Source organism: Amphichorda felina (assembly GCF_050947745.1).
Source record: "Amphichorda felina strain 45539 chromosome Unknown scaffold_3, whole genome shotgun sequence".
NCBI classification, from domain to species: Eukaryota; Fungi; Ascomycota; class Sordariomycetes; order Hypocreales; family Bionectriaceae; genus Amphichorda; species Amphichorda felina.
Window position 1 is genome coordinate 460,653 of NW_028145047.1, and position 27,310 is coordinate 487,962.

Consider the following 27,310-nt stretch of genomic DNA (forward strand, 5'->3'; position numbering starts at 1 on the left):
CAAGTGTAGCCATCATGGAGCCCCTTACGAAGGCAGCGGGCTTGGGGTGGTGTTTTGGGGTTTACGCTCTGGTGCTCACGGTGGAGTTGCCATTGGCCTGGGTTCTTCAGTCGAGAGGCGTGGCATGGAGGGCAAGGAGAGTGGCATCGACAACAGAGTAACCACATAGCAGATCTAGACCCAGTCTGAAACCTACCTGCGTTTATTTATCCCAAAATTTATATCTCTTAAGGTGTGATCATCTCTCTACCGCCGCAGCTGAGACTTGACATGTCGGTCCGATTGCCTTACCCCCTCCTCTTGCAGCCATGGCGGCTATTGGGATTGATACAGGCCCCTTCACGCTGCTCATGTCCCAACTCAGTTGCTCAAACCAACGGGCGCATCTTTTAGGATGCCTTGGCTCTCTGTTGGGGCAGCATTACCGGCGTCTACTGAGCCAATCTTCAAGTTCCTATTAGCAACGAAGGCACCTTCATTTCTCTGGTTGATAATATTCTCTTCGAAGCCCTCAAAGCCTTTGGGATGCTTGGCGAGAAGTCTTGCCATTTCAGTCTTGATACTATTTGTGAATGAGCTCGTGAATATGACTGCGTCTAAATTCGCAAGAATACTCACTGGTTGAGCAAGGTTGCCCATTGTGGCCACATGCCAATGGTCTGCAAGTCGTTTCTCCTGTTTGATATTAGCCCTGAGAACAATAAGGCCAACGATTTCAATTCTCACAGCGCGTAAAGAGTATTACGGTCGTCAAATTCGTCCACGGGCTCCGAAGGCTCAACCTCTTTCGTGTATCTCTCCACAAACTCCCGGCCCAATGCGTTTTTGGAGGATCTCATACACTGGAGGTCCATTTCGTTGTGTCCATAGAAGCAGCAGGCGTCGAAAAGAAAAGGTTGGCGGGTCAATGAGTCGATTTGGATATTAGGGTCGTATAGATCCCCAAAACAGAGAGTGGGCTTGATGCTGCGGCCTCCCGTCTGCAGTGGACGGAGGAGCCTGGGGATGACTTTTGCGATGAAGTCTTCGCCAAGGTTGGCGAGCTCCGCATCGTTCCCCAGCTGCAGCTGTGCAACTTCCAGGCTGGATCGAAACTCGCGGGTGAAGTACTCCTCCCAGCTATCGGTCCAGGTGTTATCCATCGGTGCCCGTCCATAAAAGGTCGTTACGGGGAATCCGAACTTCCCAGTTGGTGATTTTGATGACTTGTGTAGCTTCCCGATGATTGGGACAAGCTCGGAGACGGGGGGTAGTACCTCGCGGGTGTGGCGGAAACGGGTCAGGTAGAAGGACCTGGAGCTATCGAGCTGAAAGATTCCCCAGGCAATGGGACCATTTATAGCTTCAGGTATGTACTCCATGAGCGTCTTCATCGACTCGTACTCGCCTCTTGCCATCTCAACGCCTCGTTTGCGGTCGAGGATCTGATATCACATGTAAGCAATGTGTGGGCGGTGGCTACCCATTCAAGAATGCTAATGCCCACCTTGATGAAATACTCAGATTCCTCTCCATCGGGAGTTTCGATGTCGATTCGGTACCCAGTTGACCACTGCCGAGATTTAATCAGTTCCATTATCAATACTATTTACTGTGGTCATGATATCTCGCAGTGCAAGGTGTACATTTGTTTCGCCATGTCTAGATATAGACAACACTGTGCATCCTTTTGGGAGATCTAGTGTATGCTTTAGTTAGCACTATGTGTGGGAGCACTTTCTCTTGAGACATAATTATAGGCTAGATCCGGGGGGGGGGGGGGGGGGTTGTAAACTCTGAAGCTACTCACGCTTGTATACCTCAGGATCTAACGTCTCAAGGTCCATTTTGGGGTAGTGAAGATTGCAGGTTGGATTATCAGATATCTTTCTGGTCTTGGGTGATATACAGCAAGCCAAGAACAGGAGAGGAGGGTACTATCGCGCTTTCTCGTTTATAAAAAGGAGATGGGACGAGATGTTTGGGCTCGAGAGGTGCCAACAGCCTTTTTATCAAATCTACGGACACCAGCCAACACTGGGATGGCGCACATTACGGGTACATGTACGTCCTCAATTCTCATATGGAATCGGTACTCGGTATTATCCCCAGGCCAGTAGCCGCCAAGGTCATGCATCGCCCCACACTCGCTTCCAGGTTCCTGTGGTTAGCGGTTAGTGCTGACTGGAGTCGAGCGGGGTTCTGGGAACATGAAGTGAGCACCAACCACCATCAATAAATCAGCCTTACAGCTATCATCTATGTCAATCAAATCCACCTCTGGGGAACGTTTTGATCGTTTTTTCAACGTATATTAAAACACTTTAGACTGATGAGAGGATATATCCGCATAGTACCCAGTACCGAGGCAGCAATCTATTTTGGTGCTATGGGTATTATTATGTACGCCGTACCCGCCAGGCATTAAAGTCGCCTCATCGCACCTTCCTGTCATTCCCTGCCCTTGTCGACTCTACGTACCATGTACAACGGCTGTCGCCTTGCCGCCCTCATCTTTCACAAGGACTTGATAGGCCTGTGATACCTCTGATAGGGCATTTTATGGGTCAGTTGGCTACATCCAGTGGCTGAGCTGTGTCACCCTGCCCCTCTGTGCAGAAACGTTGTTAGGCGTTGAGTGTATGCAACATGCAGGCCTACTGTAGAACCATGCAGACAACAACTAACAGGCCAACAATGCAGAGGGGCCAACAACTCAACACCCTGGACGAGGAATTTCGCTCTTTGCCCATGGATGCGGGCGGGGTGAGCCCAGCGCAGCAAGTCACCCGCAGGATCCTGAATTTGCAACGATGGATCCTCCTCGTACACCATTTCCCATCTCAACCTTATTCGGCCGTCGCTGTCTCGAAGCACGCACTCTCCAGATGTCGTCGCTTCCGCCATGTCGGTAAGTGGGAGTCACGTCCGGTCTCGTTTTCGACCATTGTCACTCATCATTCTTTTATAGGATCCTAACCTGTCCGAGCCCGGCGACCGGAAGTCCAGTGGCGCCACCTGGGGCACCCGGGCGAGCACGCTGGCCTCGGAATTAGCCGACCGTTCCCCTCGAGGTTCAATAGCCATGGCGCTATCCGACTTCAAGTTTTCAGATACAACAGACAGCGACCTGGACAACCGAACACCGTCCTTTTTCAAGAAGCGGTTCACGAGGACATGGACCGAGAAGCACAGGAACAAAGATGGTGACGACGAAAGAGAAGACACACAGCACCGCGTGGGCTTGCGCCTGCTGCACTCCTCCCCCGAGCCACTTATTGACTTGATCTTCGTCCATGGGTTGAAGGGCCATCCTGTCAAGACGTGGCGAAAGAGCGGCGACCCTCGATCTTTCTGGCCTCAGTACTGGCTACCAGTGGACCCGGGATTTCACCACGTCAACATTCACACTTTTGGGTACGAGGCAGACTGGGCAAACAGCAAAGCCTCCAATATCCTCAACATCCATGATTTTGGACAGAGTCTTCTAGAGGAGATGCGAAATTCGCCTTGCCTCAGGCATAATGAAAGGGTGAGAATTCACGGGGGCTATTCGAGGGATTGGGCTTGGATTGCAGATAATAATGATTTCCTAGGGCCCCATAATTCTACTTGGCCACTCGCTTGGGGGACTGGTTATCAAAAAGGTTAGAGTTATTTTGGTTCCAAAACCTGCCCCCAGACACAGACCTAACTGTTGCGAGTAGGCTTTCAACTTGGCGACAAGAGATGCCACGGGAATTAGCGAACGCATACGGACAATATTCTTCCTGGGGACCCCTCACCGAGGATCGGACTATGCCCCGATGCTTAACAACATTCTTGCCATCTCACTTTCATCGCGTGACTACCTCAAAGATCTTTCTACCGGTTCGACATCCATCCAACTGATAAACGATGAATTTGGCAGGCGCGCCCATGACTTTCCCATCTTCTCATTTTTTGAGACCCTCAAAATGACTGTCGGCGTCACGTCAGATTTCATTGTTCCTAGGGACTCCGCTGTTCTCGGTATGAGGCTTACGGACTTGCTCGGTTAAAGACAAATGTCTAATAACGGCTTTTATTGCAGGACCTGGGTTCACGAACGAGCGTGTGCAGTACTTGAACGCCAGTCATCGCGACATGATCAAGTTTCCTCACCCAAACGATGACAACTATCTCAAACTCAAAAACGCTCTGGCAGGGGCTGTCTATGACTTGTTAAAAGACGGTAAGCTTTTATTGATTCCAACGACGGCGCGTTGACACTAAAATGAGCAGTCACGATCCTTAAACAAGACGAGGCACGAGAGCAGATAAGGATACTCAAGGCGTGGCTCTCGATAACGGATCGCCCTGATGAACAACACCAACATCACAAAGTGGAAGGGACATGTCAATGGATTGACGACAGAGATGAATTCCAGGAGTGGAGGGACTCGGCCAGCGGCTTTTATCATTCAACCCAAGATGCGTCCGTACGGAACAAACCCGCCATCATATGGGTTCATGCCAACCCTGGAACCGGCAAAACAATCCTCGCAACTCACGTCATCACAGAGCTTCAGGAGCTAAATTTCGAATGCTCCTACTATTACTTCCACGTTGGGAGCAAGGCATCACGCTCTCTGGGAGAGCTTTTGCGGTCGATTGCCTTTCAGATGGCCCTAACCAATGCTGCTGTCCGCCAAAAACTAGTGCAGTTGTGCCGGGATGGCTCAACATTTGACGTCGATGATGACCGGTCGATATGGAGCAAAGTTTTCTCCAAGGGCATCTTTCAGGTATGTGTCTTATCTAGTCGTTTTACTCGAATGCTTACCTATGATCACAGGCCCGAGTGGTCGCTCCGCAATTCTGGGTCGTGGATGCTCTTGATGAATGCAGAAAGTACCAAGAGCTTTTCACGATGTTGAAAGGAGAGAAGCCAAACTTTCCACTAAGAATTTTTATCACAAGTAGGAACGTTCCTGATATACCACGTTTGTATCGTCCACTAGAATCTTCTGCCTCCCTGACGTCAATCCAAATTTCCACCGCCGACACCATGCGCGATATCGAGTGCTACATACAGAGCCGGATTGAAAATCTGCCGCTAAACACTTCTGCCGAACGAGATGAGCTCGCTAGAACCGTTCTCCGCCGATCTGATGCCTGTTTTCTCTGGGTACGCCTCGTCATGGATAAGCTGGAGACGGTGTATTCCAATGAAAGTATCATGCAAATCCTACAAGACCTTCCAGAGGGTATGATGCCATACTATGAGCGGACCGTCCATGAAATGGCAGACAACAAGATGGAAAAGCACATTGCCAAGGCAGTATTGTTGTGGACGGTGGCAGGTTCGAGAAATATGACGACCTCAGAACTTTCCGTTGCTCTCAAACTAGATATCAACACTGTCCTGCCTAGCGCCAGAACCGCCATTGAGGGCTTGTGCGGACAGCTTGTTACGATTGATACGAACTCTGACACGATCAACGTCATCCATCCGACAGCGCGCGAGTTTCTCCTCACTAAGGCCGCTGGAGAATTCACCATCTCAAAGACCACAGCCCACGAAAGAATCGCCATGACTTGCTTCAAGGCTCTTTCCAGCCCTGAAATGCAAGCCCCTCGGAGCCGACGAGTAGTACCACAGCGTCGGGGACAAACTTCCCCGTTCCTTGATTACGCGATAACACAATTCTCGGAGCACATATATAGCGCCTCATCCGAAACCGACAGTCTTCTGGCGGCAATAGACCGGTTTTTCAGGACTACCGTTCTCTCCTGGATTGAGAAGATTGCTCGGAAAGGCGACTTGCACTGCCTCATCCGCACTTCAAGGAATCTCAAGGCGTATCTCGATCGTCGCGCAAAGTACCGATCTCCATTAAATAAGCAAGTGAAAAGCATCAACGACTGGTCAACAGACTTGAGCAGGCTGGTAACGAAGTTTGGAGAGGCATTGATCAAAGACCCAACGTCGATATACTTCATCATACCACCACTGTGCCCTAGGGACTCCCCAATATATCAGCAATTTGGCCGTAGGCCTGACGGTCTGAGCGTTGTTGGATTCAAAAGTGCGACCTGGGACGATTGCATTGCGTCCGTTGGTTTTGGTGAGGATAGCCCTGTCGCTGTTTCTTGCGGCGAAAACCTCATAGCCGTGAGTGTGGCCACTGGAGGGATAAGCCTGTTCAGTCAGCAGAGCTGTCAGAAAGTGGGTGTTCTTGAAAACAAGTGGCCCGTGGACATTCTGCATTTTGCGGGCGGACGCGTTGTCGTCTGTACTATACGATCCCTACTTGTGAAGGACCTGAAAGGGAATAAGTTGTGGGAGAAGCGAATTCGATCACGGTTTATTCTGCTCACATCTTCAGACGACTCTGTCTATGCCGTTACTCAACATGGGCATGTCATTGTTTACGATATGACAACCGGAGATATCATAAGCGATGAAAGCTTCGAATACAGAAACCACGATGTTGGCACCGACTACAACCAGCTCACGCACCGGGCACCATCGGTTGCATCGATATCCCCCGATATGGAAACTATAGCCATGGGTTTCAGAGGCGGCACTGTCTGCCTATGGGATCTTCCCAGCAGCGACTTCATCGGCTGGGCACGCGACGACAATGATTGTCTCTGTGCCAAGATGATGTTCAATCCTAACCCGAACATCAAACTGCTGCTCGTAATCTATACCAACCACAGAATCTCACTTTTTGATACCTGGGCTGGCACGCTGGTTGAGACTCGGGATCCCGAAATGGAGACAGGTGTTTTGTCGGCGGCTTGCTCTCAGGACGGGCGGACGTTTGCTACTACCACCGCCCAAGGCTCCTTACAGATCTGGGACTTCGAGTCCCTGGTTCTCCTATATCACATGGAAACTCCTTTTTCGCCACAACGTATCCTCAACTTTACATCAGATGGCACGAGCATCGTTGATATGTCAGCCTCTGAGATGCGAATATGGTCTCCCGCAGTCCTGATCCGAAAGAATATAGAGGAGGATGGCAGCATTAGCGAAGACGCTGTGCAGGTCGCCACGATGCGGGGCAAGTACGAGCCCATGAAGTCGGCGAGAATAACAGCCCTGTGTGCTCACCCTTCGTTGCCAATTGTCATCGCCGGGACGTTGCAGGGCAAGGTATTTGCTTTCAGCACAGAGACTGGAAAGCAGCTTGCTGAGTTATACACTCATTCCAACACTCGGAGCGTAAGTAGCCTCGCCGTTGGAAAGAATTATCAAGTTGCCTCTAGCGACAGCAATACCATCGTGCAGGTTTGGAAGCTAGATTTAGAGAGAATCGCCTCACCTAAAGCATCTTCTCTGGTCTTGCAATTCCGGGCACGGTCAGTCGTGAAGCAATTGTTCTTCAGCAATTCGGGAGAATATCTTCTGGTTTCAACCAGCAGTTCCGACTATGTATACTCTATGAGGAACAGTGAGCTTGTCGGCTCCTGGAAGTTTGAATCATCGGACAGATCAACGTGGCAGTGGCTCCCCGTCCCTGAGCAGTCCGACATGGAATCTCAATTTGCTCTGATTTGCGACCGAACCTTTCAGCGTTTCTCAGCTGCTGAATTTCCGAAAATCATACCGGACTCTACGAAGAGCCTAAATTACGAACTAGGAGAGGGGGAGGTTGATGGCGAGGTCGCAATGTTTGCGTATGATAACCAGAGTCAGACTGTGGTTCTCGACATCAAGCACCGTCGTCAATGGCGTGCCTCATGGACGACTTTTTTCTTCGATTTGAACGAAAACGCCGGGGGCACAACACTGTCGCAATCCCTGAGCCCATCATACCGGTTTTCCAGTGACTTCTCCAAAGGTTTCATCGGCATTAGCAATCAGACACGCTGTTTGCTATTCCTGGATGGATCCGCATGGCTGTCGAGCATAGATCTCCGATCCCTGGCCCAGAGAAAGTCCTACACGCAGCACTTCTTTGTTCCCAACGAGTATATCAACAGCCGATACGATGGGGAAGGGGTTCGGCCAGTGATCACCGCAGATGATGATGTCGTCTTTTGCCTCTACGGAGAATTAGTGGTCATCAAGAATGGGACGAAGTTCCAGGATGAAAAGGATCTAGACCTAGCCCGATATGTGGTTGAGACGGATAAGGCAACGGAGGCGGTCGGTGAAAATAACTAAGCTACGGCTTCCTCCGTTAATACTTGGCTATTGCTGAAATCTCCTATACGTACAAGCTAGGGTTGCTACTCATGATGATAGCCCTTGGAACAACCTACACACGCTATCACCGGAAAATTGGGTCTAAGATGTCTGAATAGTAAGTAGAAAGGATATAAGATACATTAAGACAAGTTTAGCTGATGTCACTAGTATAAGAGCAATTTCAAAAAGTCTCCAATAGGGTACGTCTGATATTGCCATTTCAACAAATTATCTCTCCATATCCAACCCCCCAAGCCACTCATGGCCATCTCGTCACCTCGTTTACAATCATTTTAAAATATGTTCGAGCGGTGATAATATTAGTTGGTTTTTGTCAACAGTTTGTTCGGCATTACGACCGCTACAGGGTAGGTAATCAGGCGCGAGCCTTGGACGATAGCAGTAGCAGTAGCGAGATTGACCCCTGCTGACTTGTACAGTCGCACATTGGAATTTAGGCCAACACCGGAGAATTGCTCATTTTGACATTTCGGTTGATACCATAATATATGGAAAACGTAGCTAACAGTAACATTGAGGCCTCTACGGATATATATATACCATAGTGTAAACTTATGAGGCAGGGAAGGCGAAGATGTCTGTCTAAACGAGCAATTCTGCGGAGTCGGCCTAATGTGCGGCCGTATGACTGCGTCCTCATCATTCATGTACCTAATAGGAGCCCCCATGCTTAATAACATTTGTGGCTGGATATTCATCTAACCTCTTACGTTCCACCATTTAGCCAGCCACTCGTCGCCGTACTGAGGCGGGCCAACGGTAGGTCAATCTAAGCTCTAAGTATGACCGCTGTCATTCTCGTGGGCGCGGCGTCGGGGGCAAGGTTGAACTGACATGATTGTAGCCCCTCTTTCACATCGAAGACGAGGGAGTAGCACAGCCGCTGCAATGTCGTTGCTCGAGCTGCCAAATGAGCTGCTTGAGGCCATTGCGCAGAACCTCAATTCTGCCAGGGACTTGGATTGCCTCATTCGAGCGCACCGCCGTTTGCATGGCCTCCTGGTGGCCCGGCTATACCACCAAGAGGATGAACGCGGGGGTGCGGCACTGAGATGGGCGGTGCTTACGGGAAGGATCGAGACTCTTCGGCGAGCCAAGGCTTCGGGGCTGGATATCCACCACCCTGGCCTGCTTCGAGATGCCGTGGTTCATGGCAAGATGGCTGTTCTTGAGATCCTCCTGCCCGACGGTGCTGCCTATGTCAACCACATTTATGACTCGGATTTGGGCCGAACGCTGCTAGGGATGGCTGTCCAGGACGGCAGGCGGTACATGGCAAAGCTCCTTCTTGACCATGGAGCTGAGGTGGACACGAAGACATCTAATGGGCTCACGCCTCTCCATCTTGCCCTGAAGAAGGGGTTCGCCAGCACGGCTGATTTGCTTCTTGAGCGAGGGGCCAATCCATCTACAACCACAGAGGATGACCGGACTACACTGCACTTTGCTTGCGAGACGGGGTTGACGGAAATAGCCATCGCCTTGATGGATGGAGGGGCCGATGTGTCTGCCGTGTCGAAGCGAGGACTTACACCGCTACACTCGGCAATGGGCGTGGGAAGTCCTGAGCTGGTGCAGTGCTTGCTGGATCGAGGTGCAGACCCTTGTGCCAAGATCGACGGGGGAGGCACGCCTCTGCACATTTCGGCAGCGTGCGGAAACTACGAGGTCTCTTGTCTGCTGATTGAGCGCGGCGCAAAGGCCTCGGCCTCGGATAAGGATGGGGTTTCACCACTGGACACGGCCATAAAGAGTGGCCACGTACCCATAGTGGAACTCCTCCTTCGTCAGGAGGATGTCGACGTGAAGGGTCTGGAAGCAGGTGGGCTATCAGCCCTTCACGTGGCCGCGACATCTGGGCCAGCAGAGGTTGTGAGGCTACTGATAGACAGGGGAAGCGACGTGGCGGCCCAGAGTGAGTCCGGACTCAGCCCACTGTACCTCGCCTGTGAGAACGGCTCTATCCCAACCATGCGTATTCTAATCGATGCTGGCGCACCTGTGGAATCGAAGGTCGAGAACGGCAGGACGCCGCTCCACGCTGCGTGCAAACAGCAGACTCCCGAGGCGGCAGAGCTCCTGGTCAAGCACGGCGCTGATATATCGGTGGAAGACAAGGATGGATACACGCCCCTGCATCTGGCCTCACAGTTTGGTTGCACGGGCACCGTCCAGTTACTCTTGCAAAGTGGAGCAGATCCCTCTGGTGTCATGAGGGGCCCAGGGTGGACACCGCTTCACACCGCGGCGAGAGGGGGGATCAGGGGCATGGTTTGCATGCTTGCCCCCTATTATGCATCGGATGAGGATATCAACAGGCAAGATTCCGCTGGCCGTACGCCACTCTTCTTTGCTGCCAGATGTGGAAACCTGGAGGACGTGAGGGTGCTCCTGGCTAGAAATGCTCGGTCTGGTTTGAAAGACTACCTCGGGGCGGATGCACTCGTGGCGGCATCTCGGGCAGGGCAGCAGCAGGCTGCCGAGCTTCTCCTTCAAACCGATCAAGGGGAATGCATAAGACGCATGGATGACACGGGCCACACGGCCGTATGGTGGGCGTCCAGGAGCGGCGATGAGGACCTATTCAACCTCTTTCGCCAGCACGCTAAGAAGACGGGGGTCAAGATCATGAGAAGGGACGTCATCACGGAGGACGATCTCTGTAATAGCCTCCCAAGTTTTGAGCCTGGGTTCTGCTTCTGCGATATCTGCACCCTGTCTATTCCCTGGGCGAACTGGTCCCGCGTGTGCACTGTCTGCTATGGCGGCATGTTTCTCATCTGCGACGATTGCTTCGAGGAGGGGCTGCCCTGCATGGACGTTTTGCATAGGAGCAGTACGTGGGAATATCCCGAAGATGCCTGCGACTGCAAGAACCATTACCCTCACACGGGGCACTCCATCCCCAACCCTGAGGTTCACCCTGACCAGCGTCGTCATTTTGTTTCTAACTAGGTAGACGAGATGATTGTTAGAAGAGATACTTGAGGAATAGTATATTTAATTAGATCCTAGAGTTTTACCCGAGCACCCTTTAGCAGGTGCGGCAGCAACAGAGCAGACATCTGAATGGCACTCTTCGCGCCCATTAATCACATTTGTCGTCGTCATTCATCCCAAGACTCGGTTCGACCCTAATCCCCTTCGTGGTATAGCTTTGTAGCTCCATGATACCTCCCACAACTCCTCTACTGCCGCATTCTCTGAGACTTCCCCTTGACCACTGTCGATAAGTCTCCGACGGGTAGTTGGATAGGGAAGTCAACGATGGCCAGCAAGATGGACGTGATAAGATACCACCCTGCCATTGCTGTCGCAAAGAAAAGAGCACCACATCCCTGTTCCCCATTAGTACTCAGCCCATTACCACTGTAGGTAGACCTGGGATCTACTTACCACCATTAACTTGTCGGCAAGAGCCGCATTTCCAGTCATGTCCTCGGCCAGGACCCAGTACGCAGCAATCAAGAGACCCATTCCAATGTCAAATGTGAAGAAGATAGCCACGAAGATGACATTGGTCCTCAGAGAGCAAACCAGGAAGATGACGCACACAAGGGCAAACCACAGAAGCCAGAACCCTGGAATGGTAAGTAAGCCAACCATCTAATAATATCCTGGTGACATGGTTAACGGCTTTGCTTACCGAAGCTAGCATTAAAGGCCTCCGTCTGCAAGCCTTCGGCCGGGGAAGCTGCATCGGCAGGAGCATAAGAGCTGAAGGCCGCAAAGGACGGGTTGAGCGTTCCTCCAAAGGAGAGCCAGAAGCCGCCAAAGGTGGCAAAGACGACGGACGCAAAGCTATTCCCGAGGATCCATTCATAGATGCTTCCCAGAACCATGAGAACACCCCCCATGAAGAAGTACACGGGGCTGAGTGAAGACTTGGTTAGCACATGATGCATTTATTGCAAAGTTCCAACTAAATTTGGAGAGTTAAGATGGCCTTACATGTGCGCAGCTCCACCGCCGCCAGCTCCACGCCAGCCCATCAAGTTGCATGCAAAGGGCGTGAGGGACATGACAAGTCCTATAAGAGGGCTTGAGGAAATCAGTAGGTGAGTAAATCGCAGCTTCATGCGTTTGCCTCAACTCACATGGGGGTTGGGTTGGCAAAGGTCTGCCTCAGATTGCCTTTGACGGGGGTTTGCGGCGACAGGTAAAGCTTTTCAAACAGCTCAGGGCTCATGGAAATGCTCGCCGCCGAGCGGAGGTTTTTGAGGGCCGCCATGCGGTCATCTTCAGACTGGGAAGTTCCATTGCCTCGACCTTCTTCCATGGTGGTTCGGAGGTATCAACGGCTTAAAGTACTCGCTTCGGAGGAAATGTCGGAGTGAGAAAACGGGAAGAACTGGTTGGAAAGGGGGCGAGTGGGAACTCGGTTCCATTTAATACTTTTATAAGTTCAAACAGTCGACTCCCCACGATGTCAGGAAACAATGCAAGAGAGACCAGGGAGCCGTCATGCTCAGCCCGCTGAGCTTGGCGGACTCACCAGCCAGATACTATCCGACGGCATGACAACTCTCAGTCTCTCCGTCCCCATATTTTCTGATTCTCCACGCGTCACTACTCCCCAGTCTCCCCAGTTTCCCTATGTCCTATGGACTAAGATCCTCCTAATTCGTTATTGATGGGTGTTGAGCCGGCGATCGCATTTCACCGGCGGTTACATAGTAGTCACCAGACGCCGACTTAGCGGTTGATCTGACTTTTGCCCATTGCAACCTATCTGGTGGAGATGAACATTGTTCACTCTGGCCAAATGTACCAGTAGCATCGCGATGTCTTAACCAGAGCCCTGCACCATCATCAAAGAGCACGCCATTATGTCAGATCCGTCCATATCGGTGATAAGCTATACCGTTGACAAAATATAGGGATATTTGTCTAGGGTCGTCGGCAATGCATTCGGCCCTTCAGTGCCAGACGTGACAGCTGTAAGAACTTTAAGTCGGATCTAGTGTAGCCCCAAAAGGCGGGCAGCTTTATCAATCAGCATAGGGCTCATATTCCTACGGAATAGCAGTGCATGTCTTACGCAGCTAAATCAGAAACACCACGTATTTGAAACATCAGCTAGATAGTCCGCTAAGTCTCTACAACCCCGGAGTCGGCCCCGAGTGGGGCCAAGTTACGCTGGGCCGTGGCCACATCGCTCGTTTTAACTTTTTAAGACAGACAGGTTGTGCCCCGAAAGTAATGAGTTAATTAGGTTCACGATGGCTACTGATGAGAGCCGAGGGTGCCACGCTCCGTATCACTTCAAAGCTCCAAAAATGCGCAATTATAGACTAGACCGAGATCTGACGCTGTGGATAAACTATTGTAACTAATTTGTGTCATTCGCTTTGTGCGTCTCTCTCCCATTATCCATACTCTAAAACTTGAAAACAACCTTGAGGACCTTCCTCTGCTTAGAGTCTTTGTACGCCTGCGGCGCATCTTCCAGCGACATGGTGGTCACACACAGGAAGCTCACCTTATCCAGCTCCTCGACGAGCAGCGCCAGCGCCTCCTCGAAGATGCCCCCCATAGGGCACCTCCCAAAGGCCATTGCCACATTCTTGCCGTAGCACATGAGCCCGGTGAGGGGCAGCTCCTCGGTGTGGACGCCGACGGAGCTAATCTTCCCAAAGGTCCTGATCATGTCGAAAGCGAGCATGAAGACATCGGCGTGACCGACCACCTCCATGGCCACGGCGGCGCCGGCACCTCGAAGGGCTTCTTGAAGACCACGGCACGCATTGTGTCAGGGAAGGCCATGTTTTCGGGATTTTGTTTTTGAAGTCTGATCAAGTCTAAAAATATTTCTTTGTTCGGTTTTAGATATCAAACATATAAATGTGCATGTAGATATCTAAGTACATGTTAAAATACACGGAAGCTATTATTTTAGAGACAGAGATAATGAATCTGGGGTCCTCCCTCGCCTGGAAACCTGGGGACCCCAGACCTCCCGACTTCCCCTCACTTTTTATTCGGCTACTTGACAGTTATCAGACGGGGCAAGCGGGGAAATAAGGAGGCTTGTACGTACAAGCTACGCAATAATCCTTGAAATCCTTGCTGGCGTACAGCTGGGTTGGGTACCGAATGTCTGGAGGCCTACGAACCATGTAGCCAACTGCATGCAACCTTGTAGAATTACAGGGTCTGGGAAAGCGAAGGAGTGTATCTCTGCGCGGGGTTTGAATGACGTTGGAAAAATCGGCCAAGGGTGTTGCCATGCTCAGTTGCTCATCATTTTCGAGGCAGGCTATCTGGAATGTCTGTAAGTGGAAGCTTCGAAGGTGCCGTGAGTTTACAAACGAAGAAATAAAGAGACTACTAGCTGTCTGTGTCTTCAAGTTGTCAACTATGTTCGAGCTGCGCAGAGGAATTTTTTCAAATAAAATAAGTATTATATGGAAGTAGATGCAGATGGACACTCTGGCATGCTACCATTAAACAGAAACGTTGATCAGAATACTCTTAACGGTAAGATATTCATCAATGCCGTGCCGACCACCCTCGCGTCCATACCCCGATTCCTTGACACCTGAATAGGAAATCACGATTAGTATAAGCGGTCCTTGGTCATTCTCATCGCGGGGACTAGACTCACCTCCAAAGGGGCTCTCGCAGGCGCTCAGGATTCCCTGGTTGACTCCAACCATTCCAACCTCGAGGCTCTCGGCGACCCTGATTGTACGGCTCATGCTCTGGGTCATGATGTAGCTGCCTAGGCCGACATCGCAGTCGTTGGCAATCTCCACGGCCTCCTCCTCCGTCTTGAAGCGCTGCAGGGCAACCACAGGAGCAAAGGTCTCCTCCTGGCTGCAAAGCGCACCAGCAGGCACATCGCCCAGGACTGTGGGCTGCATGAAGTATCCCGCCAGGTTATCCGGCTGGAACGCCGCACCGCCAAGGAGGACAGAGGCACCCCGGGATTTGGCATCTAATGGTGAGCCACTTGGTCAGCGGAATGCCGACCGGCAAGAAAATAAAATGTCCACGTACCGTTCACGTGCGAGACGGCCTTTTCAACGGCCCTGTCGTGCGTCAGGGGACCAACAGTGACGCCCTCCTGTGTGCCTTGGCCAACCTTCATGGCCTTGAATCGCTCCACCAGCGCCGCCGCAAACCGGTCGTAGATTCCCTCCTGGACCAGGACGCGGTTGGCAGAGACGCAGGTCTGCCCCGAGTTGCGCGTCTTGGCCTGCATGCAGGAATCCACGGCGACATCGACCCTGGCGTCGTCAAAGACAATGAAGGGGCTGTTGCCTCCCAGCTCGAGCGAGAGCTTCTTGAGGTTGCCGGCGCACTGCGCGGCGAGGATCTTGCCCACGCGCGTGGAGCCCGTGAAGCTCAGCTTGCGCACCTGCTTGGACCTGCACAGCGCCTCGCCGACCTCGCCGACCTTGGCCAGCGTGGTGATGATGTTGACCGTCCCGACGGGGAGCCCAGCCTCGAGGGCCAGCGCCCCCAGGACCAGGGACGTGAGCGGCGTCTCGCCCGCGGGCTTCCACACGGTCGTGCAGCCCGCGGCGAGGGCGGCGCCGACCTTGCGTGTGATCATGGCGATGGGGAAGTTCCAGGGCGCGAGGCACGCAGCGACGCCGAGGGGCTCCTTGGTGGTCAGGATGCGTGTGTTGGGATTCGACGACGGGACGACCTCGCCGTGGGTGCGCTCTGCCTCGCTGGCAAACCATTCCAGAAAGGAGGCGCCATAGGTGACCTCGCCGCGGGCCTCGGCCAGGATCTTGCCATTCTCGCACGACAGGACGAGGGCGAGATCCTCGATGTTGTCCAGGATGAGGTCGTTCCACTTGCGTAGCCAGCGTGCGCGCTGTCTCGCAGTCGTCTTCTTGAACGTCTTGAAGGCGCCGTGGGCTGTCTGGATAGCCTCTTCAGTCTCCGCGGCGCCCATCTCAGGAAGTGTCGCAATCACTTCCAGGGTGGCCGGGTTTTGGACATCAAACGTCTTGCCGTCTTGGGCATCAACGCATTTGTCACCGATGAGCCCCTTCAGCCGAAGGAGCTCTGGACGCTTCAGGTTGGCTAGGGTCGTCATGTTCTGATGAGAGCGATGCCCTGCAGATGCTGATTTCCACGGTAGAGATGTATTGATGTTGTCGTTGGATGTGTTTTCTTGGGAGGGGAACGGCAGATATTGATCAGATGAGATGATCAGCTACAACGACATGCAAAGGATGGCGGGGGTCACCGAAGGAGGAATATTGCAACACAATCCCCGGCATTCGGCATCTTAGGACGATCCAGTAGCCGAATCAAATACATGAACTTGCGTTGGCATCAATTGGGTGCTTATCCGCCCCCGCTTCTCGTCGTATTGTCCATCCCGTGGCTGGCCACTGCCAAGATGAGGGGACTGCGGAGTAACTGGGACACCATCGTCGATCAACTATGACTATACTATATGTATCACCGCCAGAGGCGATGGGGCCGATCTTGGCGGCCTCAACGTGGCTTTGCGCTAGGTTGGATTTTGGATCTACCCCGTGGGGCTGTGACAACATGAAGCCGGAGACACCAACACTACTACCAAAGGTCCTGATCAACAAGGTCGGCAGAGCAGCCTTCGGTGCCAAGGAGATAGTATCAGTACTACATACTACTTTCAGAGTTGTGAAGAAGCGGGTAATTTTCGAGGTATCGTTGGGTCAGACTCCAGAGGCGCGAGGGCAGATCTGGCCGCTTTACACAACATTGAGGAGGCCGATCTGGCGGCCTAGCATTCGGTCCAGCGGTTCAAGGCCTGAAATTGCTAGGCAACTAAGCCTATATAGGTAGTACTCTGCATTAAAAATCGGAGCTCTCCTTTTAACACCTACTAGCGCGGTACTTTGGAAAACAAGGGTCTAACGAGCTGGAAAAAACAACGGTGACTATCTCGGGAAAGGCGTCTTTTTTAGCCGTGCTTGGCAGCGAAGCCCGGCCGTTCAGGGCCTAGGGCCACATGCAGTTCCCCCACGGATGGTTGGGGCCGTGAAGGATCAAGGAAGAAGTGTGTTGGGTCTTGTTTGTGTAAATCGACTTGAGCCATTCGTAACTGCGCTCTTGCAAAGGACCCAGAACTGCGCATGACTACCCGCCATCCCCGTTACACAAACGTTCGTACCCAACGGTGGAGGCGTTGAGGGTACGACGTAAAGTCTGCCGGTGTTTCCGGGGCTGAGTGTCCCAGGAGCCGAGGCCATGACTATATATTGGCCATGTTTATACGTGTCCAGACCCGTGCTCGGTAGTTTGACCCTCTCTTGCTTCGCGTCCCTGGATTGCTGAATACCCACTTCTTCTCGACACTGAGAGGCCATCATGACGTCCAGAATTCAACAGCAGATCAACCAAGGCGCTATTCCAGCCTACGTGAACAACACATGCCCCCCGGGCACCACGTTCCACCTCCTCGAGGTCGGCTGGCTCGAGTGCGATGAAGCCTTTGTCGTCCGCGGCGCCAACACCAGTCTCAAGAGCACCGAGGGCCGCTCCTTTGCCAACAAGCGTCGCGAGCTGCCCATGTACTGCATCCTCATCGACCATCCCCACGAGGGGCTCATCCTCTGGGAGACGGGGTGCGGCAAGGAGTACCCCACCGTCTGGGGGCCCGAGCTGTCCGACGTCTTTGCCCGTATCCGATACGAGCCCCGGCACGAGCTCCGTGCCGCCATCGAGGCCACGGGCCACCGCGTCGAGGACATCAAGAAGATCATCATCGGCCACCTGCACCTCGACCACGCCGGGGGGCTGGATGAGTTTGTCGGCCGCACAGACGTCGAGATTTGGGTGCACGACAAGGAGCTCAGGTCCGCCCTATGGTCCGTGGCCACCGGCGCCGATGCAGGTGTCTACCTGGAACACTACCTCAAGCTTGGCTTGTGAGTTGCACCGTCCCAGACGGGGCCCCCAATGTACCTATATAACACACACGGCGCAGGAGAGCTAACGCTGCATGCCCAGCAACTGGAAGACCTTTGACGCCGAGTCCATGGACTTTTGCCAGGGCATCACGTTGCACCATCTCCCCGGCCACACTGACGGTCTGGTGGGGATGCAGCTCAACATGCTGGACTCGGGGACTTGGTTCTTCGTCAGCGACCACGCCCATGTCGCCGAGAACGTAAGTGTCCCCATCCCACGACGGCGTTCGCAGCAGCACCATGTATGCAGATCCGCTCTGACAATACCAGTGGCGGGATAATGTCCCTCAAGGGTGGCTGGCTCGCGACCATCCGTCCTGGTGCAGGAGCCAGTTCCGCCTGAAGCAGCTGGAGAAGATCACAAAGGGCAGAGTCGTCCCGGGGCACGATAAGGACATCTTCCTCCAAATCCAACAGGAGGGTCCGAGTTTTACTTAGTGCCCGTCAGCAATCAAAGCGTGTCCATTTTAAGGTTATTTTTTAGTTTACGTAGCATTGCATTACGTTAGTGGATGTCATCCCCCCCGTTTAGATGCCCTGTCCTTGCGAAATAAGCTAAATACATGTAAGTAAGATGGACTAAGCAAGAGGGCCTAGACGAATGAGGGCCTAGACTGGGTTATAAGACGGCAATATTGCCAACTATGCACGGGTATTCTGGGTTGCGTAATTCTCATTCCTTTCTAGTTGGTTGCATGTACTCCCAGCCCTCAGCGAGTCCTCTCACAAGTTATGGAAGGTGTATTGTCGCCGCGTACGTGGTGACTGCATGGCCAAATACGTAGTTACGCCGCCTGTCCCCTCTTATTACCAACCACGCCGTAAAAAAAGAGTGTGAGGCTCAGAGCTATCTAGGGAATTCCATCTCCCATTACATCAACCGATTCCACCAAGGTTCCAACTTCAATGTTGCAAGTTGCAACTGATGTATTGCTAGGTGATGGGTGGGTTCTCTGTGCTGTTTTCATCGATGTTTGCCAGTGATGCCTAGGCTGTTTAGCAACCAGTGGTAGTTTTCTGGCAATAAAACTCTTACCGAGAATTCTTTACTCCGACTGGGCTTTGGCGGGTCGACGTCAAGTCCGGTCAGGTGCGGGTACTCGGCCATCGAGGTAGGAAAGTTGGCGGTCGAATACGGCCTGGGTGTGAAGAGGCCATGTTTTATTTGTTCTGAGCGTAGGGCATGGTACTCGTGCTTTCTGTAGTAGGAAATGCCGCCCTTTTTTGGATACTTCGTGACGAGGTCATAGTGAAGCTCTCGGAACTCTGGTTGTAGTTGCTCCGCGTAGTCCACGGCTCTGACAATGTCACCATTCGGGCTGGGAAGGACGTAGCAGTAGTTGATAAGATTGACCAGAGACATTGCCCATAGAAAATGGCTCTGATATGATTCCTCGGATATGCTTAGCCATTTTCCCATAAGTGACTGGAGGAACTTGTCGAGTGGTGGCAGTGGTAATGACGCATATTTCATGCTTGTTATCGCATCCAAGTCGTAACTCCATTCAGTGGCGCTAATCAAGACTGTGACAGTTTTCGAGTCATTGCCTGGGATACAGAGACGAATACCCCCTCGGCAGACTCGGTCGTCGCCCTCGAACAGGCTTGGGATGGGGACTTCTTTGTACCCACACCGTCGGAGAAGGGCGGCGGCTCGTGGCGGGTTGGATACGAGGATGAATAGGTCAAACACGGCTGTATCACTTCCATAGAACACCAGAACATCCTCAAACCAGAGGACATGCTTTATGCGATTCCTTATGAGGATCTTGCTCGGCTGATAACAAGTGGCAAGGTGGCTTCCGATGATGTCGCAGTCGTCATTATTCCCGGATAACTCATATTTCCGTTTCCAGGTTCTAAATCTACTCACCAAAGACGGCATCGTATTCATCATCGTGTAGAAGGCGTTAGAGGACATACCAGACATCAACAGGAAGACCTTAAGATCATCAGCGGTCTTTTAACACTAGCCATAAGTATACAGATTAAGATTCGGAGGAAGCCTTATCGGCAAGCCACAACCAGACATCTCTGGGAGGCCGACACTACGATAGCATAGAGGCGGGGCAAAATACATACGCCCTGGAGCCTGATGCTGACATGAACTTCGTTCATCCCGCACCTATATCTTCGTTTCATCCAGATTTACGAGGCGCAGCATGCCGAACTATGGTGCTGGACGCGACGTCCCGCTGCCCAAGAGACTTCTCAACGTAAAACAGATTGTCAACTCAAGCGGAGACGCCGGGATTTGCCTCGAGACAACTGAAGGCAAATTGGGGACATATTCATGCCCGTCGCATTGCTAGGGAGATCCAAATCTCATTCATACCAAACTCACATCTGCCACCATGCACGACTATCACAAATTCATCTCTTGGCCGAAGCTACCCAAGACCTTCCAGGACTCAGTGATCCTATGCCGGAAGCTTGGGCTTGAGTATATATGGATCGACTCACTCTGCATCATCCAGGATTCGGCAAGAGACTGGGAAGATCAATCGATCAACATGGGCAACATCTACGGCCACAGCTACATCACCATTGCCGCGGCTACATCGACAGGCTCTTCAGGCGGCTATTTCTCCAAGTCTCTACCAGACTCTTATTTCTCAGTCAATAAACCCGACGAACCGGGCATTCTTATACGGGTATGAGACTACCAGGGAACTAGAAAGGTCAAGCATATAGCTGAATCATTCGCCGACCATTTTTCCTGTTCAAGCGGGCATAGGTCTACCAGGAGCGCATGCTATCACGGCGCACCCTATATTACAGCCGGTTAGAGTTCCAGGTCGGGTGCCGGAGCGGTCTTCTCTACGAGTATGGCTCTAGCCCCGTGGCGCCGCACTTCTCCATATATCTGAGCCCGTTCAAAATCGCACGGCTAAGGGAAGCACCCGCACAGCTACAGCAGGAGGGCACGGCCGGGCCGGCTGGCAGCAAATTCGAAATGCCGGCTTACCATAGATAGCTAGATATCGTCGAGAGTTTTGCCACGTTGAACCTCACCAAAGGGGGGGGACAAGCTCCCTGCCCTATCCGCAACGGCGCAACGCGTGGCCCAAAGCATGAACAGCGATTACTTAGCCGGAATCTAGCGGGTCTCACTCCCGGATGACCTCCTCTAGTTTGTGAAGGGGCCACTGACAGAGACCAGACCTAGAGACCGGCACTGGAGAGCCCCCTCCTGGTCATGGGCCAGCGTGGATGCTCCCTCTGGCTTGGGCTACATGGCCCCAGGTAAAACATTCTCAGACGCATTTCGCGGCAAGATTGAGGCTGCCGAGTGTACACTAGCAGGCCAGGATAGAATGGGCCAGGTGAAATCCGGCTTCATTCGAATCACGGTACCCCTTGGCAGCGCCTTCTGGTGTCATCGCTGTGTTGGATGCACCCGAAGTAGGCAGGGCCGGAGAGGGATACCTCGTGCTGCTTACAGGCTCCATACCACTGACCCGCCCGAGCCACGAGATAATGGTGGTTGGGTGCCCTGCAGCTTTTCGCAGCCGAGCCTCGATACCATGGGCGGCACTTTCAACTTCTTCGCCGACGCAAGGGATGGAGGCTTGGCCCCGGGGGTACGGGTTTGTGCCACCCGTGGGCAAGGGTACATGTAGAGTCGCCCCCTGCTATTTGCTCCATGTTCCTAGGATCTCCGCAGCCGGGCAAATCGTGGGCGGAATACAACGAAGAAGGACGTCAGTGTTGATGCGTTTCTTGTCTTCACAAAGGCTGGCTCCAGATACCTTTGGGAGGGTTGGTCTATTGCAGGCCTCCCATGAAACACTAGAAGAGAGCGATGCCTGGTTTCGCAATGTCTGGTCGACTAATGTGCTGCCAAAAAAAGACCATGACCTTGATATGAAGGACGACATTCACTGCGTGGTGAAGTCAGAGAAGGCCTGGATGGTAGATTTGGCCATGGCTGATGATATGTGGAAGGACTCGGAGGTTGTGAAAGGACCTACGTTGGCTGCTCGGTAGCAGCAGAAGTACGCCAGCCGACGCCGGCCTCCCCCTTCGTCGTCGACTTACGTCGTATGTCGTATACTCTTGACTTTCCTACCTCCTAATTCCCCTTGCTCTCTCCTTTCAGCTCCCCTTAGCGTTATCGGTGTTCCCTGATTTTGGCTCTCTGTCTTTCTTCATTTCCGCCTACGCCCGGCCTTGCATATTACAAGTTCCTCATCTCAACCAACGGATGTGTTACGGCCTGTAAGGGTGATTCCCTATAGCAGCTAGTAGCCGACCGATTGATTGCTCGCACTGAGATCAATCGCCTGATCTTTTGCCCTTTGGCGCAACGGTTTGGCAGACCGTTACACAACTACAGCCTCATATGTTGATTACCCCGTCGAATGTCACGCCCAGTCTTTCGGTTATGCACCTTTCATCGGGTGGCTAAGCGCGTTTACCAGAGGGGTGGCATCGCAATTGACAAGAGGTTCTTCACTATACATCATGTGATTTATTGTTGTTGCCGTCGGATAGTAGACAGCGTTGTCCAGCCTGTCGACCAACCAACATGCATACAACAGGAGTCGACGTTAGGCACCAACACAGCCACAGCTCTGCGACCATGTTCAGCAGAGCGGGGTCGAATCCTAACATCAGATTCTACCAACTTTCTCTCTTGTCCTATTCCCTGAGCCATCCCTCTATTGATATCAACATGGCCGAGACTATCGGGCTTGCCGTGAATATCGCAACCGTTGTCGACTTACTCGTCAAAGTTGGCGTGCAGTGTTCATTTTACTGTGCTGGTGTGAAGACTGCCCCCAATGACGTGCGCGACATCCTCGAAGAGGCCGACAAGTTCAGGGCTACCCTCCAAAACGCTGAGCAACTTCTTTCCGGCCCGCACCGGGCTAGAATTGAGGCATCTCAGTGTTTACACCGAGGCATCAACGACGGCAAATTACAGCTAGCAGACCTGGTAGCCAAGCTTGAGCAGGGAAGAACAACAAAAGGCTGGAGAGCACTGTGGCCGCTAAAGAAGGCGGAGGTTACGGGACGAATCCAAAGCCTTGAGCGTTGCAGAACGGCAATCTCTTTAGACCTGCAGTTCCATCAAACGTACGTGATTTCTACCATCACTCAAACTCCTGCCAACAGATTACCTAGGACATTACTTGAAAACGTTTACCAGGAGGCCGTCTTGACAAAGCTGCGTGTCGTGGAACGAGCAGGCTTCAATGCGCATGCCGATGCCGATAACGCGAGATGCTATCGTGGCACCCGAACCGATATACTGCATCAGATATTGGAGTGGGGCACCACCTACGATAGCCAAAATATTTTCTGGCTAAATGGCATGGCCGGCACGGGCAAATCCACCATCTCTCGAACCATTGCCCAGAAATTCGCTAGGAAAGGCATCCTAGGCGCCAGCTTTTTCTTCAAGCGAGGTGAAGGCGATCGTGGTCGTGCAGCTTTCTTCTTCTCCACGATAGCTGCTCAACTCATCCAGCACATTCCGCCTTTAGCCTATCATATTCGCGACGAGATCAAAGCTGATCCCAATATTCACAACAAACCCCTCAGGGAGCAGCTAGATAAACTTATAGTGAATCCGATAAAGAATCTTCCCAAGCAACCGCAGCCATCAACCATAGCTTTAGTTATCGATGCACTTGACGAGTGTGATAACCTAAGCGAAATTCGGCACATCATACAGCTTCTATCGCGAGCTAAGCATTTCGGATCTATTTGGCTTAAGTTCTTTGTCACTAGCAGGCCTGAGCTGCTTATCAAGCTTGGCTTTGGGGATATATCCGGCAAGTATGAGGATCTCGTCCTCCAGGAGATTCCTCAGCCTATTATCAAGCATGACATCCATATATTCCTGACGCATGAGCTCACCAAGATTCGGGACGATTATAACAAACATCTGGAGCCAGCCCTGCAGCTATCCCCCAACTGGCCTGGTCCTGAGCAGATCCGGAAATTTGTTGAGATGGCGGCACCTTTGTTCATCTTTGCCGCCACTGTCTGTCGCTTCATCCAGGACCGAAGGCTCGGCGGGCCACAGGACCAGCTAAGCAGTATCTTGGGACAGCAGGAAAGTCGGACATCTAACTTGGAAAGGACCTATCGCCCTGTGCTAGATCGCCTATTCACGGAGCTGGATGAAAAACAGGTGCTCATAGTAGCTGAGAAGTTCCAGAAGATCGTTGGCTCTATTGTTATTCTCGCCAGCCCTCTTTCGATGACTTCCCTCTCGAAGCTCATAGGGTTACCAATGAATAGTATCAAAGACCAGCTGGACTTTTTCCACTCTGTTTTACGCATCCCGCCGGATAGAAGCAGCCCCATTCGACCTCTGCACCTATCCTTTCGCGAATTCCTTGTCGACCCTGAGAAGGGTAAGGAGCAAGAGAGGTACCCGTTCTGGATCGACGAGCGTGAAATTCATGAACGGTTAGCAGCACAGTGTTTACACCTGCTATCGACAGGTGATACCCTCAAAAGAGACAACTGCGACTTGCGCCTGCCGGGAACATGCCGTTCCGATATTGACCAGCAGACGATCGACGCCAAGTTGCCGCCCGAGGTCCAGTATGCCTGTCGGTACTGGGTTTACCACCGCAAGGAGAGCAAGTGCCTAATACGAGACGGTGACGCTGTTCACTGTTTTCTAAGCCACTATCTCCTATACTGGCTCGAAGTGCTAGGTCTGATAGGTCGAATCTCGGATAGTATCAGCATGGTAGACGACTTATTGGGCTTGCTCGATGTATGTTCCTTTACTACCCTGCTATTTTATCGTGTAATGTACTAACCTGCTTCTAGCCAGAAAATAGTTGTAGCATGTTAGCCTTTCTTCGTGATACTCGGCGTGTCATTCTCAGTCACCGTTCTGTCATCGACTCATGGCCTCTCCAAGTCTACTACTCGGTTATGGTATTTGTGCCTGAGCAGAGCATTGTCCGAAAGACATTCCATGCCCAATTTCCGACTTGGCTTCATTTGCCGCCACGGGTGGACTCGGATTGGGATACGTGCACGGCGACGCTCGAGGGCCATAGTAATTGGGTTAGCTCAGTTACGTTCTCGCCCGATTCTACGATGCTCGCATCGGCGTCAAACGATAAGACTATAAAGCTCTGGGATCTGGCGACGGGCGCATGCACGGCGACGCTCGAGGGCTATAGTGATAGGGTTAGCTCGGTCGCGTTCTCGCCCGATTCTACGATATATATACTCGCGTCGGCGTCAGACGATAAGACCGTGAAGCTCTGGGATCCGGCAACGGGCGCCTGCACGGCGACGCTCGAGGGCCATAATAGTTCGGTTAGGTTAGTCGCGTTCTCGCCCGATTCTACGATACTCGCGTCGGCGTCAAACGACAAGACTATAAAGCTCTGGGATCCGGCGACGGGCGCCTGTACGGCGACGCTCGAGGGCCATAGTGATTCGGTTAGCTCGGCCGTATTCTCGCCCGATTCTACGATACTCGCGTCAGCATCAGACGACAAGACTATAAAGCTCTGGGATCCGGCGATAGGCGCCTGCACGGCGACGCTCGAGGGCCATAGTGATTGGGTTAACTCGGTCGCGTTCTCGCCCGATTCTACGATGCTCGCGTCAGCGTCAGACGATAAGACTATAAAGCTCTGGGATCCGACGATAGGCGCCTGCACGGCGACGCTCGAGGGCCATAGTGAGTGGGTTAACTCGGTCGTGTTCTCGCCCGATTCTACGATGCTCGCGTCGATATCAGGCGATAAGACCGTAAAGCTCTGGGATCCGGCGACAGGCGCCTGCATAGCGACGCTCGAGGGCTATAGTGATTGGGTTAAGTCAGTCGTGTTCTCGCCCGATTCTACGATGCTCGTATCGGCATCAGGCGATAAGACTATTAAACTCTGGGATCCGGCGACGGGCGCCTATACGGCGACGCTCGAGGGCCATAGTGATTGGGTTAGGTCAGTCGCGTTCTCGCCTGATTCTACGATGCTCGCGTCGGCATCAGGCGATAAGACTATAAAACTCTGGGATGCGACGACGGGCGCCTATACGGCGACGCTCGAGGGCTATAGTAATTGGGTTAAGTTAATCGCGTTCTCGCCCGATTCTACGATGCTCGCGTCGGCATCATACGATAAGACTATAAAGCTCTGGGATGCGGCGACGGGCGCCTATACGGCGACGCTCGAGGGCCATAGTAATTGGGTTAGGTCAGTCGTGTTCTCGCCTGATTCTACGATGCTCGCGTCGGCATCAGGCGATAAGACTATAAAACTCTGGGATCTGGCGACGGGCGCCTGTACGGCGACGCTCGAGGGCCATAGTGATTAGGTTAGGTTAATCGTGTTCTCGCCCGATTCTACGATGCTCGCATCGGCGTCAGACGATAAGACCGTAAAGCTCTGGGATCCGGCGACGGGCGCCTGTATAGCGATGCTCGAGGGCCTTTATAAGCCGCTTAGCTCAGTCACCTTCGACGTAACTAGTTCCTTACTCTACACTAATAGCGGCATATTTGCGCTAACTAACCCGTTATCGCCGATATCTTCGGCCGGTGCCCTTAGGCAAATTGATCGCCGGGGCATCGGGCTAAGCGAGGACCGCGCATGGGTCACCTGGGACTCGCATAAGGTATTATGGCTGCCGCCGGTATACCGAGCGAGTCACTTAGCCGTAACGCTATCGATAATAGCTATTGGGTGTATATCGGGACGTGTTATCATTATAGCAATCTCCCCCGGTCCTAGCCCTTATAATTAACTCATCCCTCTTATTATTATTTATATATCACTTTGCTCTAGGACGGTCTAAGGTGCCATGGTAATTTTATAGTTATCTGGTTAATACTAGTAGTAATTATTCCTAGATAAATCATGCGTTATCTACGCAGCCTTACTAATAGCCTTCCTTACCACTAAGCCATAGCGTATATTCCCTTAGTAAGTTAATCGGCTTCTACAGATAGAGGTTATTATTGAGTTGGGGATAGACTGCTATGCATAAGAACACGAGCAAGGGACCCACAACAACAAGTGCGTTATTGAGGGCCTCATAAGTGGGGCTCGGGGAGGCGCTCTAAGACAGAAGGGGCAGGGGCTGAAGCCATCAACACCACAACAACCGTGATAACAACATGAAGACCATGAGTTTTGGGCGGGTTTGGTTGTGTGTAATATCGCTCGTACAGATGATCGGTGCATACGACAAGTCGTCGTAGGCCGTAATCACAGCCTGGGGCTAGTTTGAC

General features: G+C 52.4%; 9 protein-coding genes across 9 annotated transcripts; 5 read left to right on the forward strand and 4 right to left on the reverse strand.

Annotated features, from left to right (window-relative positions):
* Positions 1 to 614: 614 nt before the first annotated feature.
* On the reverse strand, positions 615 to 1,576 carry ACO1O0_002827 (uncharacterized protein; the record flags this gene model as incomplete). Its single annotated transcript, XM_083192289.1, has 3 exons — positions 615 to 675; positions 727 to 1,424; positions 1,487 to 1,576. The coding sequence occupies 3 exons, from the start codon at positions 1,574 to 1,576 to the stop codon at positions 615 to 617; spliced, it is 849 nt and encodes a 282-aa protein (XP_083051346.1).
* A 1,308-nt stretch (positions 1,577 to 2,884) lies between these two features.
* On the forward strand, positions 2,885 to 8,119 carry ACO1O0_002828 (WD40 repeat domain-containing protein; the record flags this gene model as incomplete). Its single annotated transcript, XM_083192290.1, has 8 exons — positions 2,885 to 2,890; positions 2,951 to 3,511; positions 3,687 to 4,014; positions 4,052 to 4,192; positions 4,243 to 4,745; positions 5,036 to 5,848; positions 6,191 to 7,174; positions 7,241 to 8,119. 8 exons carry the CDS (start codon positions 2,885 to 2,887, stop codon positions 8,117 to 8,119), a joined length of 4,215 nt encoding a protein of 1,404 aa, XP_083051347.1.
* Positions 8,120 to 9,052: 933 nt separating this feature from the next.
* On the forward strand, positions 9,053 to 11,119 carry ACO1O0_002829 (ankyrin repeat domain-containing protein; the record flags this gene model as incomplete). The annotated part of the gene is made up of 1 exon (XM_083192291.1): positions 9,053 to 11,119. One exon carries the CDS (start codon positions 9,053 to 9,055, stop codon positions 11,117 to 11,119), a length of 2,067 nt encoding a protein of 688 aa, XP_083051348.1.
* Positions 11,120 to 11,527: 408 nt separating this feature from the next.
* ACO1O0_002830 (uncharacterized protein) lies at positions 11,528 to 12,443 on the reverse strand (the record flags this gene model as incomplete). The annotated part of the gene is made up of 3 exons (XM_083192292.1): positions 11,528 to 11,745; positions 11,811 to 12,037; positions 12,262 to 12,443. 3 exons carry the CDS (start codon positions 12,441 to 12,443, stop codon positions 11,528 to 11,530), a joined length of 627 nt encoding a protein of 208 aa, XP_083051349.1.
* A 1,101-nt stretch (positions 12,444 to 13,544) lies between these two features.
* ACO1O0_002831 (uncharacterized protein) lies at positions 13,545 to 13,912 on the reverse strand (the record flags this gene model as incomplete). Its single annotated transcript, XM_083192293.1, has 2 exons — positions 13,545 to 13,879; positions 13,909 to 13,912. The coding sequence occupies 2 exons, from the start codon at positions 13,910 to 13,912 to the stop codon at positions 13,545 to 13,547; spliced, it is 339 nt and encodes a 112-aa protein (XP_083051350.1).
* A 698-nt stretch (positions 13,913 to 14,610) lies between these two features.
* On the reverse strand, positions 14,611 to 16,220 carry UGA2_1 (NAD-dependent succinate-semialdehyde dehydrogenase; the record flags this gene model as incomplete). Its single annotated transcript, XM_083192294.1, has 3 exons — positions 14,611 to 14,705; positions 14,772 to 15,104; positions 15,167 to 16,220. 3 exons carry the CDS (start codon positions 16,218 to 16,220, stop codon positions 14,611 to 14,613), a joined length of 1,482 nt encoding a protein of 493 aa, XP_083051351.1.
* A 1,265-nt stretch (positions 16,221 to 17,485) lies between these two features.
* ACO1O0_002833 (N-acyl homoserine lactonase family protein) lies at positions 17,486 to 18,525 on the forward strand (the record flags this gene model as incomplete). Its single annotated transcript, XM_083192295.1, has 3 exons — positions 17,486 to 18,045; positions 18,128 to 18,287; positions 18,358 to 18,525. The coding sequence occupies 3 exons, from the start codon at positions 17,486 to 17,488 to the stop codon at positions 18,523 to 18,525; spliced, it is 888 nt and encodes a 295-aa protein (XP_083051352.1).
* Positions 18,526 to 20,441: 1,916 nt separating this feature from the next.
* On the forward strand, positions 20,442 to 21,064 carry ACO1O0_002834 (uncharacterized protein; the record flags this gene model as incomplete). The annotated part of the gene is made up of 2 exons (XM_083192296.1): positions 20,442 to 20,741; positions 20,825 to 21,064. 2 exons carry the CDS (start codon positions 20,442 to 20,444, stop codon positions 21,062 to 21,064), a joined length of 540 nt encoding a protein of 179 aa, XP_083051353.1.
* A 1,701-nt stretch (positions 21,065 to 22,765) lies between these two features.
* Positions 22,766 to 26,394, forward strand: ACO1O0_002835 (uncharacterized protein; the record flags this gene model as incomplete). Its single annotated transcript, XM_083192297.1, is given in 4 exon segments — positions 22,766 to 22,825; positions 22,838 to 23,169; positions 23,218 to 24,829; positions 24,886 to 26,394. The coding sequence occupies 4 exon segments, from the start codon at positions 22,766 to 22,768 to the stop codon at positions 26,392 to 26,394; spliced, it is 3,513 nt and encodes a 1,170-aa protein (XP_083051354.1).
* Positions 26,395 to 27,310: the final 916 nt, after the last annotated feature.